At 47.3% G+C, this 12,733-nt stretch overlaps 1 protein-coding gene across 1 annotated transcript in view; it reads left to right on the top strand.

Annotated features, from left to right (window-relative positions):
• Positions 1 to 2,745, top strand: part of LOC142765458 (uncharacterized) — a 141,865-nt gene extending 139,120 nt beyond the window's left edge. The window contains exon 6 of the mRNA XM_075866498.1: positions 2,659 to 2,745. Coding sequence (XP_075722613.1) covers positions 2,659 to 2,745 — 87 coding nt within the window. The remainder of the gene's footprint in view (positions 1 to 2,658) is intronic.
• The last annotated feature ends 9,988 nt before the right edge of the window (positions 2,746 to 12,733 follow it).

Raw genomic sequence — 12,733 nt, forward strand, 5'->3', positions numbered from 1 at the left:
TGCAGTGCTTTTTTGTCAGGCCTGATGAAAAAAAAAAGCCTCAAGCCTGATGAAAAAAAGCATCGTAAGCTCGCCCATGAAGGCATGGCTGCAAAATGAAACCAGGAACGACCCATATTCGAGTGAGGTGAAGAAACATATCTCACGAGGTGACACAGTCGAAGGTGAAATCAAGACTTTTGCCAGAGAACTATCTGCGATAGGACAACAACTCAAGGGCTGCAAACTGGTCATATCTAAAGCAATTAGAGAAGAAATTATTCTACGAGTTCACGATGCACTTTTTGGACTAAATAGTTGCAAAGCGAGAGTACGTAAATTAGATTTTTGGCCTGTAATTAGCAGAACTATTGATTCCTTCCTTCGGGGGTGCAGTGCTTCCCAGAGGTATGCACACAAGCAGCCGAGTGAGCCCCTGCTGATGCAGCCAATCCCGGGCCAGCCCTGGCACTGGGTGAGAATGGACCTTTTCTAGTTCCGTGGGGCCTCCTACGTCATCGTATACGATGTCTACTCCAATTTTTCTGTTGTTGAAAAGCTTAGTGACACAACAGCCAAAGAAGTCGTCAATAAAATATCTGCCATTTTCTCATGGTACTACAGCCTGGTTCAAGTATGTACAGACAATGGGCCCAGTTTAGATCACAAAATTTTGACAGTTCGCCGCATATTATGACTTTCAGCATATCATATCAAGTCCGGTGTTCCTGCGGACAAATGGACTGCCAGAAAAGGGGCCCAGACTGTCAAGCTCATCCTAAAGAAGACCAATGACTCCCACGGTGGCTTTTGAATGGGACTTCTAGCCTATAGGTGAACTCTGGAAGATGGTCACTCTCTGGACGAGCTACTGCAAGGTGCACATCTTCGTATGACCCTGCCCAAATACCAAGACGATCCCGGCATTCCAGTGAAAAAGCATCGCCAGCGTTCAAGGGGCAAGGCACTACCACCACTCGAGAGGGGATCGTCAGTGCGCATACATAAGGAAGACTGGTCACGCGCAGCGACAGTAAAGGTACAACTAACACCAAGGTCGTATATGGTGAATACAGAGAACCCACGGATGCTGAGGCGAAGCAGGTAACACCTGCTGCACGTACCAGGAAATGATGCGAGTGAGGAGCAACAAGATGCCGTGACCCCAGGTAAACAACATGTTCAATCCTGATGAAAGAAGGGACCGCAATACACCAGGAGAGCAAACGCACATTGAACAAGGTCTGGCGAACTCCACGATCACAATACAATGGGCTCATCATTGAGGTGTCAACTCTTCAGGTGAATGATGGTCGACCAGGCAACGCACGGAATCCCGACGATTATATTATGGTGCCAGCTTCCACCAAGTTCCCTAAACTTGTTTTTTTATTGCATCAGGAAGAGGAGATGTATTAGATTGCAGATTATCACTGTTATCACGTCACACTAAGTCTTCCCTTCATGTGTTTTCTTTCCTTCCTTTCATATCACTCGCTTTAAAAAGGCAGGAAACCACTGGGGGCTGTTTTTTTGTTTAGTTGGGGCAGCTCTAGCCGACATGACTGTCTTCTCTTTTTAAAAACACGATACACATGCATCGAGGCATACGTCGCAAACGGTATTGTCACGGACCTGAGAAATGCATTTCGCAGTGGTTCGGTCATCCTCATCTTCCGTCATCTGCTCCACATTTTAAACTTGACTAAGGAGTGGTCCTCGTTTTATTAGATTCACTTCCCTGAAGTGTTTGTCTTAAAGTACCCCAGTTGGTCGAAATTTCCGGAGCTCTCCACTACGGTTTCTCTCATAATCATATGGTGGTTTTCGGACGTTAAACTCCACATATCAGCATCATCATGAAGTGTTCGTTCACCTCAGAGACTTTTATGAAGCTGCACTACAGGAGGTACATTGTGAGGTGACTCAAGAGCACCACGCGCTCTCTGCATGAGCACGTAAGCGAGCAGCAGCGCTTTGGCGAGAAGGCAAAACGCGTGATGTACATACTCGGTTGCCACTTTTCTACCAAGGATGGCGCTGACTGTCCAGAGTCACCATGCCACCATGTGTTGCTTTGACTTTTTATATCTCACGCAATGCCTGCAAACAGAAAACTATCGTTATTATCGCTTTTAGACATCCTTTCTAAGGAAGCATGCCAATACTGGGCTAACTTTTTCTTTCATTTACAGTGCACCTTTCCCTTTAGTGTTTTACGGATTCCTATGACAGAGGAATGGGCCATGTTTTTTTATTGCGCATTACCCACTAGAGTATTTCTAACTAGTTGCAACGACTTCACTTACGATCACAACAGATAATTCATAGTTTGTTTTAACCTAATTTTTCTTCTCTAGTGCCTGCCGAGGTTTGCTTCTAATACAGAATAAGAGATAAATTGATGTTTATAGGCGAATAAGTGTTTACACATTAGTCGCCAAGAGAGTAAACGTTCTACGATGTCTCTCATAATAAAATGTGGTTTTAAGACGTTTAACCCCACATATCAACCAAGACAGTAAACACCGATAAGCTAGGCTTTTTTTGAACTCAGTAATTTCATTTGGCAATGCTAAAGTAATTCCACCTGAGGGTTCACTGAGCCGAAATATTTTTCATGTCCAGGTATAAAGAAAGCATAATTTTTCTTCAGCATTCTTTTCTTTTTGTTTTCAGAAATGCCTCCTCAGAAACAACTTGATACCTGACAGCATTGACGTTGCCCTACAGTGTGTGCGCTGGCTGCGCACTGTCATATTCTAAAGCTACCGAATGGTAAATATTTTCGCAAAACAATTTTTTGCGAAACTGGTTTATTTTTGACGATATGAGAAAAGCAATATTCATTGGATTGTATATTACAGGCTTATACTCCGGCTGTCGCCACAAAAACAATAAATATCACCAAGATGATAAATAAAAAGCTGGTCACAAAGCCCGGGTCTTCTTCAACTGAAAACAGAGTTGTACAGACATGAGAGGTTGCTTTACAGCGAAATCTATAATGCGATCACACCTCAAGTCACACGCCACCGTAGTTGTCCGCCGCCACCACCGCCGCCGCCGCCGCCGCCGCCGGTGTGCGTAATTATATCGCACGAACTTAGCAAATAAGAACCTAGCAGAAATGACACAGTGGGGCTCAAACCCTGGTCCACTGGGTGTCAGTTCGGTATTATACCACTGACTCATGCCCATGCTTGGGACCTGCTGGCAAACTTGCCTTAAGCAGGCTTTATTTCAGGAAAACAATCGTCGCGTAATAAGACTTATAAGGCGTTATTAAACAGCGAAAAAACTACCAGTCGTCGCACAATGCGAATAGCGTAACAAGTGCGTCGTCCAAGCTTGAAACCCTTTACAAAAGCTTGTTCTTGTTCACCTATTAACTGTCGCGCATATCCACTTCAGGCAGCTCGAAAGTATTTCAGTTCATGCGTTTCTCGCTCATGGGAAAGGAAGAACGACTGGGGTGATAAATGACGTCGACGCTGATATCACAGACGCTGACCTCCAGAAACTTGTGACGTCGACAGTCAGAATCGTGACCATACACCGCTTCGGGCCGTCTCGCTGCATCAATCTAGTACTTGATTCTGAAACTCTTCTCCCTAGCGTGAAGGTTGGATACGTGAGACATCCCGTGCACCATTACTTGCCACGGCCTTTGCAGTGTCACAAGTGCTGCAAGTTGGGACACGTCAGTGCAGTGTGCAAAAGTGAGACAACTTGTCAGCAGCGCGGCGGATCTCATAAGGTGGAGAACTGCGATACTGCTGTTCCATTAAAATGCCCAAACTGCTCTGGTGCATATGAAGCAACGTCGAAGGAGTGCCCGAAGATCAAAGAAGAAATTCGCGTCCTGCGGAAGATGGTCAGAGACAGCTCGACACACATAGAGAGGCTGTCACGCCCATTCACCGACACAGACATCGTCCAAAACATAGACACCAGCGAAAGCATAGTGGACATAGGAGTGATGCATCACCATCAGCAACAGATGAACATACGCGTGCGCATTATCAAGCCGCTACACCTATGCTGTACGCACCACGTCCCAGGGATGCGGAAAGTGGACCAACGCCCGCGTTGCACGCCGATGCTTCAGATACTGAGTGGCCTTCGCTGCTGACCGGAGCAATAAAAAGAACCACATCATGGGCTGCAACTACAAAGAGGGCGGAAAATAATAGGCAAGACACTCAGAAGAATCAAACTATGCTGAAGCATCTATTAAAGTCTATTCGTGCCATTCTCGACGAGCTACACACGCCAGGTGCGAAAACAGCAGTGCAGATCCTCAACGTGCTGGAACCGCTATGACTGGCCCTTCCATAAACAATATGGCGAATTTCTTCGATGAACGTGTGCGCACCTCAGCTATAATGCAGTGGAACGCACGAGGTTTGCGAAGCCGATTGTCTGACTTTCGACAACGGATGTTTAAATACAAATTTCCGTTGGTTGTAATAAGTGAGCCGAATATGATGCTGTCGTTTCGGATTTCCGGATACGTCACTTTGTGGTCACGCGAAGATCGAAATGCGAGCAAAGTAATTATATGCGCACGTCGAGATTTAACGTACGTGAGACATGCCGTGGCTCCTCATGCTTCTAACGACTATATTTGCCTATCTATAAAGCACAAGCGACGTTCAATATCAATCATTGGTGGATACATTCCTCCTAGAAGCCACGTGGACTGTTTCCATCTCTTGTCTGTGCTCCAAGCTTGCCCTTTATCACATGTATTAGCTGGGAATTTTAATGCACATCATCCCATGTGGGGTTCTGCCTCAATGAACACCCGCGGTAGGGACACTGCCGATTTTGTGCTCAATCAGGGCCTGATGTTCACTAACGATGGCTCACCTACTTACCTCCGTGGCGCATCGTACAGCAGCTGTCTAAACGTATGTTTTGTGAGAAGAAGTCTCTCGCCTACCACCTGTTGGTTCGTAGACGCTGAAAGACATGGAAGTGACCATTTCCTTCATATGTACAGCTAAAAGGATTCCGTCATTCGACTCCCCTGCCCGTGAAAAGCGTAGACTGGCCAGGATTCCAAGCTTCTGTAAATGCTCAGTGCGGGAACATTCAATCTATATCTGAAATAGAAAGCCTCAATCCACCAACCTTAACAACGCATACGAAACTTGTGAATGTGTCGCTACCAAGATCACAACTTGACGCACAATATGAATACCTTCGTGCAATACGTCGCCGCGCAGAGAGGAAATACAGGAGGACGGAATCCCCATCTGACCTATCTACAGCACGCCAAGCACAACGACATATATTGCGACACCTCGATAAGCTCGGTAGGCAACGGTGGAGGGTATCTTGTGGCTCTCTTGTTCCCAGAAAACCCCTGTCTCGAATGTGGCAAACTGTCCGAAGCCTTCCGACGCCCACTCAACAGTTGTTCCCTTTCCGAGCTTTGGCTCTAAAGCAAGGTCGACCTGAAGTAGAGATTGCAGAAGATTACTGCCACTTACTCGTAGCTATGTCCTCCTCACCGATATCACCTTCGTGTTTAGCCTCATCCAGCAACGATCGCCTCGACTTACCATTCACAATGCATGAACTCGACGCTGTCATTTCTGCGTCCCGACGGTCGTTCGCACCAGGGCCTGGCGGAATTACTTATTCGGCTCTATATCACCTCAGCCAGGAAGCAAGGCAGGCTCTCTTGTCGTTCTACAACTCTACGTGGGAAACAGCGACAGTCCCAGAGTTGGAAGTGCAGCCGCATAGTGGTCTTACTGAAGCCACGCAAGTGTTCACACGGGTTGTCTTCTTATATACCCATTGCCCTAGCCAGTTGCATCGGTAAAGAGATGGAACGCATGGTGCTGGCAAGATTGGAAGGGCTACTGGAGAATAATCTCGGCTTACCAGATTTTGTAAATGGCTTCCGTAGACGTCGATCATGTATAGACGGTGTTGTGGATCTAGTTTCTTCTTTTGAAAAAGAAAAGACAACGTCGTACTTTGGTCGGGGCTATTTTCTTAGATAAAAAGGTGCGTACGATAGCGTCTACGATGAGGCCATTCTAGACGCACTTGAAGACATCGGCGTAGGTGGCTGACTACATGCATGGATAGTGAGCTATCTCGGAGGACGTACCATTATAAAGTCGACATCTGACGGTGACACGGCTAGGCACCTCGTAAGCCGTGCAGTTCCGCAAGGCACCGTCCTCAGCCCCATGCTTTTTAACATAGCACTCATTAGCCTTGAGGCTGAGCTTCCCGACGTTGTCAGAATCAGTGCGTATGCAGACGACATATGCATATGGGCATCTGTAGCAACGCGACCACAACTGAGAGCAAGGCTACAACAAGGCACATGAATAACATCGAAGTACTTACGTTGTCAGGGCCTGCAACTTTCAATAGCAAAATGTGCTGCATTGGCATTTACGAAGAAATCAATGTCGCGGTACCCAATGTTCGCTCACGGAGCAGGGATTTCCACGGTCAAGCACCACCGCTATTTAGGGGTCGTCATTGATCGCAACCTGTCCTTGTCAAAGCATGTGACTGTGCTGCGAAACAAACTAATCAGTTTTGTGTATGTTCTTCATGTTATAGCAGGACTGAGATGGGACCCTTCAGAGAAAAGTCTTCTGCTGTTATACAAGGCATTGTTTGTGGGCTATATACGGTACAACTCACCTGTATTTTCCAGCATGCGTGCAACGTGCTTTCGTACTTTAGAGAGCCTTCAGGCACGAGCAATGAGAATATCTCTTGTCCTGCTACGGTGCACGTCAACCTATGGTACTATAGAGAAGTCCCGCACCTACCCTATAAAGGTTTACACATCCTGTGAGCCTCTTCGAGTGCACCTTCGTCTGCTGACCCGACATGCACAGCACCCGTTCTCTTCGCTACAAGTGGACCGACCAGGATGTACGTATTCACAATGCCTCGATACGCATAGGCACATGATCCCTTTAGGCTTTGCACCTGCCGTAACCCCTGCAGTGCGTCCATCGACATTGAATAAACCGCTGGTGTGCCTTCACATGCGTGGGATTTCGTATAAGTCGCGTGTTTCTTAAAATGCCTCCAAGTAACTCACCTTGGCACATTTGGATTACCGATACAGCGACTCTGTGCACATTTACACTGATGAATCCGTAACTTCATTCACCTCAGCTGCAGCCTTCATATTACCTCAACTCGGTATTTACCGACAATACAAAGTAGATCAAAGGTCATCTTCGACAGCTGCAGAACTTGTTACTATACAAGAAGCCATAAAATTTGTGAACGACCAAGCACCGCGTAAATGGACGATTCTGTCTGATGCCAAATCAGCGCTTCAAGCTATCCATTCTTGCTAGAGAAGAGGGCAATTCTACGAGTTAGCGTTGCGAATCGTCCAAGCATTTGACCTAACACACAGGAGCGATCACTTGATTACACTCCAATGAATTCCTGGACACTGTGGCCTGGTTGGCAATGAAACAGCTAATAGCGAAGCAAGAGCAGCAGTATACAACGCTCCTACGTACGTCAAAGTACCGTATTCGCGAAGTGACGTCAACACATTGTTGAGATCGCTCATGCGCGAATACGCTGCTACTTACTGGTCACTACCAGATCACCAGAACAAGCGCCTGCGGGAAACAGACCCCGGTATGACTTTTCGTCTTCCAAATAAAGTCAGCCGAAGACATGCTAATGTATTGCACCGAATTCGCCTATGCGTCGCCTTCACTCGCCATTACACCCACCAAATCGGCCGTGCGGACAGCCCAAATTGTGAACGCCGCCAAGTGCGTGAAATGATAGTTCACATATTTTGTGACTGTGCATTATACGTGGTGCAAAGAAAAATGCTAACTGCAACGTTGGCAAGCATCGGACGAACACCATTAAGTGAAAAGCCAAATATTGTCAGCAATGAACGACCAAACAGTGTCGAAAACTACTACGAAGGCTGTTCTAGACTTTATAAAAAGCACTGGACTAGATACTAGACTGTAGGGTAGTATGCTAAGTGGCTACTGTACATACGCACCACCTCTTCCTGTCCCCATCATCACCCTTCATCCCTCTTTCCTTCCCCTTTCGCGTATCCCCTGTGTAGAGTAGCAGGCTAGAGCAAACTAGCTCAGGCCGACCTCTCTGCCTTCTAATAAATTCTCACTCTCTCTCTCTCACTTCAGGCATAATTCTTCATCGTCGTCAGGCACTGCATGAACAATCCGCACCAAATTTGCTTGCAAGTGTTCAGCGGATACGACACTTTTCAGAAGAATGACGAAAAATAGCATAGCGAATACCAACCTACTACTTAACAATTATATTAAAAATACCGTAGTGGGTATCAAACAAGTGTGTTTGCAGTTGTTACCCAATGAGTGCTTCAAAATGGTGGTGGTGGTGGTGGTGGTCCACCACCACCACCACCCATGCTTCGAAATGGATCTGTACGGCCGCTCTTCCAGCTTTCGCTGTGACTGTGCAGCGCCATATACGCAGGCCTGGCGTCTTTTTATTTTTGGGAGATTGATGCGAAAATTTATTTGAACTGTGTTTAGAAAATGTGGTTAAGAATTTACAGTAGTTGGTACTCTACTATGATATAGCAGCCTGAGGTACATGACTCAACGCGCAGCGGGCCGCTTCCACGTTGAGACAGTCAGGCCAAGCCCGACCAGCGCATCGCGGGCTGTCTGGACATCATACAATTAATCCCTGGCATAGGGACTCTTGATAGCGACCAGCCACTTGTCTTCATTGAATGGGTTCGTGCCCCGCAACGAGGGGCAACGCCAGAGCATGTGGTCTGGGCTAGCAAATTCGTTGCAGTGGATGCAATAACTACTAGGATAAATGTCGGGATAAATTTTATGCAATGAAGCTGGGCTGGAAGGAGCCACAGTTTGCTTGTTCTACTTATATTTATGTAATAATGAATACAACTCAACGGTCTTGTATTTGGTCAACTCAATTTTTTCCGTGCGTGTGGATAACGTGTCTTTAGGTGTGGTTTAGTGCCTTTTCACGTTTTTGATTCATTAACTTATATAGCAGAGATGGTTGCTCGAGTTCAAATATGTGGAGAGGAGGACTAGCTGGTGACTGAAAATTATGTGGTATAGTGAAGTAGCGCACTTTTGATGGGCACAAAAGAGAAAACATGGACATGACACTCGCATGACACAGCACAGTCACAGCGAAAGCTTGAAGAGAGGCTTTTCTGGGCCTTTTCTAAAGCCTGTATGGGTAACCGCTACAAGAACACTTGCTGGGTACCCACTGCGCCATTATTTATTATAGTTTCTGAGTAGTAGGCCAGCATTCTCTATGCTATCCTTTGTGATTCTTCTGAGAAGCATGGTATCTGCTTAACAATTGCAAGGAATTCTGTACCATTTGTACATCAAGTGGCTCATGATGATACGGAATTGTGCCTGAAGTGAGTATGCGCCCAGTTAATAGGTGATCAAGAACGAGCTCATGTATTGGTTTGGAGCATTGGACGACCCACTCGTTACTCTATTCACGTTGTGTGGCGCCTGTTTGTTTCTTTAATTTTGTAAAATGCTTTATAACTCATAATAACGCGATTCCTTTTCCGACATCATGCCTGTCTAAGGTCAATTTGCGAACAAGTCACAAGGACTGGCGTGGCTCAGGGCTGGCACGCAGCGGACCCGGTTTCAAACCCGACTCTGCCCATGAAGACTTTTATTGACAGAGTTTTTTTAATATAACAAAGAAAGAAGAATAGAACGCTCAAAAAGAATTAAAAATGTATTCTCATACTTTAAAGATTCTGCCTCCATAGACGCAGCGGAGCACGCGCACATGTGTGGCATGATCACTGCGGTTGTAGGAAACGATGGTGCCCTTAAGGCTAGCCGCTCTATTTGAACCAGCAGTGTGGAAGCTGGGGAAGAATCGGCTATTGCATTGGCCATAGCTTCTACGCAGACTAAAGGTGCAATGAGCGCCTCCAATGTAGCAAACAAATATTTGCCAGATGACGAATCTCTCTGGAAGCACAGAGGATGTTGGTCAGCTTTTGAAACCACAAGAGAGACCAAATTGTTTGGACGCCTGCACACTCCTATCTTCATGCCAACGTGGCGGCTGACTCCGTGGCTCGAGGACTTACATGCCGAGTCACTGGACACCCCCACTAGGCAGGAGAAAAGATCGCATGGTCACCTAGAAGGAAATACCAAACCATTACCGATTTGAAAGGGCCCGGTATCTTCCCGCACACCACACTCAGCAAAGAGCAAGCGTTGGCCTTTTGCCTCTTTCTAACAAACCGTTCCCGAACTCAGGGCCTATAGCCAGTTGTAATTAGGTCAATACGCCCACAAGTACAAATTATGCAATGAAAGGGCGGACCTACCTCACATCCTGTGCACCTGTCGAAAGGGGGTTAAACAGGAGCGCACAATTGATAATTATGAGCAGTGGAAGACCATGCTTCTCAGCTCAGGCACAGAGGACAGCTCTGGGCGATTCTGCGGGCTGAGGACGCCGCCAGGGTCAAAAGGTTCCTGTGTGACACCTAGGCGTGGAGTCCGCACCATCGAGGCCACCACAATATTTAATAAAGATTTTTCTCCTCCTCTTTTTTATTGGTGCGATGGTGGTTACGAATACCGGCGGAGTCGGCGGCTGCCAACTATGGTGCCTCACGTGACCTGTGTTGTGGTTTCATTGTAGCTTTTGCTGTAAAAATATTTTATATGTATAAGCTCAACCTTCCCCGAGCCACAGCAGGGGCGTCTGCACAAGCAGGCGTTTGGTGTTTGGCGACACCACGTACCCGAGCCAACAGGGCGCTTTCAACTCCCTCTCACGCCTCGGCGTGCGTAGCTTAGCCATGTCAGGGAAAAAGAGGATATCGGGGTTCAGCCGACGCTGGGTGATTGGACCTTTAAAGCCCCCCGGCAAAGGCAACACACCACTTTGGCCCCGGCTGCACGTACATGGCACCCCTGGAATGACCCACCCAGGCAAATCGGCAGTCACCTTTTCCTATCTCTCTCTCTCCTCTGATCATCATCTTTTTATCTCTTTCAATCTTTCCTGTGATCTCGTCACTTCTGTTTACTTCAATCCTCCAGGCGGTAAGTGTTAACCTTGTTTATGTGTCCTTCTTTGGGCACTATATTTCGGGTATAGTGGTCATGTACAGCTGGCGTGTGTGCTCCCATTACGTGTCAGAGTGCCCCCATGTTGGGCTCGGTGGTGGGCGGCTGGCATGGCCGCCGAATATATTTCTATACATATGACCTACAACGAGTTTCCCAAACTTCCTGAACGCCCTCTAGGACAAAGAGGGTGCACCGGAGCAATAATAACATCTTCGCTAAGCCAACAGAAAATTTTCCTTGTTTTCATGTGATTCACTGGACAGTGCCTCAAAAGATCGTCAGAACCCTGTCGCCAATCCTTGTTGTGAATTTTCTTTCTGACACAATAGGACCCGGCTATAAGGCCACCAAAATGATCAGTAGTGACCTGTTACTTGAACTACGAGACACACCACAGTGCAAAAATTTTCCAACCTTGTGGCATTTGGCACTGTTCCAATCACGGTGACCGCTCATCGGCCGATGAAGACCATCAAAGGAGTGGTATCCGATGATGATCTTCTGAACTTGAGTGAAGAAGAGCTCCTCGAAGGATGGAGCGACCCGAATGTAATCTAAGTAAAACGCATTAATATAAGGCGTGAAGACAAAGAGATCTTGACAAAATTCCTAATCATAACTTTTGCTTCAACTGTTTTGCCTGAGTCCCTAAAAACTGGCTACTTAAAAACAAGCGTCAGACCATACATTCCAAATCCGCGCAGGTGCTTTAAGCGCAAGTGTTTCGGCCATGGTTCGCAGAGTTGTAGAGGCCGACTGACCTGTGCCAAATGCGGCAATCACGAACACTCCTCTAATACTTGTGACAGCCCCCTCCACTGTGCAAACTGGGATGGTGGGCACGCGGCATACTCGAGAGCCTGCCTTGCTTCGAAATAGAAAAAAGAAATAATTACATGGAAACACAAAGTAATTATTCCAATCAAGGAAGCACGAAGATGGGTTGCACCATTTTACAGCACATTCTACGCTGGTGCGGCGCATCGGGGAGCAGCACCACACCGGCTATCACGACAAGCCCAGCCCGCGCTAAGCGAGCTGTTGGCTGCGGCTCCTGCCCCCCCCCCCCCCCGTGGTGGTAGTACCTAGGTCTACTCCACGTACCCAGCAAAAAAGTCCCGTCACTCTGGGGCTGCTGGCGCCAACATCATTTGTGAAAGCCTGCGCCACGCCTGCTAAAAGCTCAGTACCGCCACAACCGGACACGGTGGGCTCAGCCAAGGCTGCTGCCTCACTCTCTCCGGCCCCAGCTGGCGCTGGTAACAGTCAGCGTGGCGGGGACACTAAAACTATTCCATCGGCTTTTAGGCCGGTGTGTGTAAAGATCTCGCCCACTTTGGCGAGGCTTCTATGCGAAACCTCACGCTCGCCGTAGCCTCGCCAGAGGCAATGGACACCACACCTATCCCAAAGGCGCATAATGCGCTTATGGAGCGGTGAGAGTCCCTCGACCGTTTCAAAAGAGGTCAGGTACGTGTTAAAGAGCCTGGAAAGGGCCCTTTTTTACTTTAAACCCTATTTTGTACACACAGCACTACTTTACTCATAAAATGGAGACACAAATTTTACAATGGAACATCAGAGGACTGCTAGGAAACGTCGATGATATC

The sequence above is a fragment of the Rhipicephalus microplus genome, chromosome 1 (genome assembly GCF_043290135.1).
Source record: "Rhipicephalus microplus isolate Deutch F79 chromosome 1, USDA_Rmic, whole genome shotgun sequence".
NCBI lineage: Eukaryota > Metazoa > Arthropoda > Arachnida > Ixodida > Ixodidae > Rhipicephalus > Rhipicephalus microplus.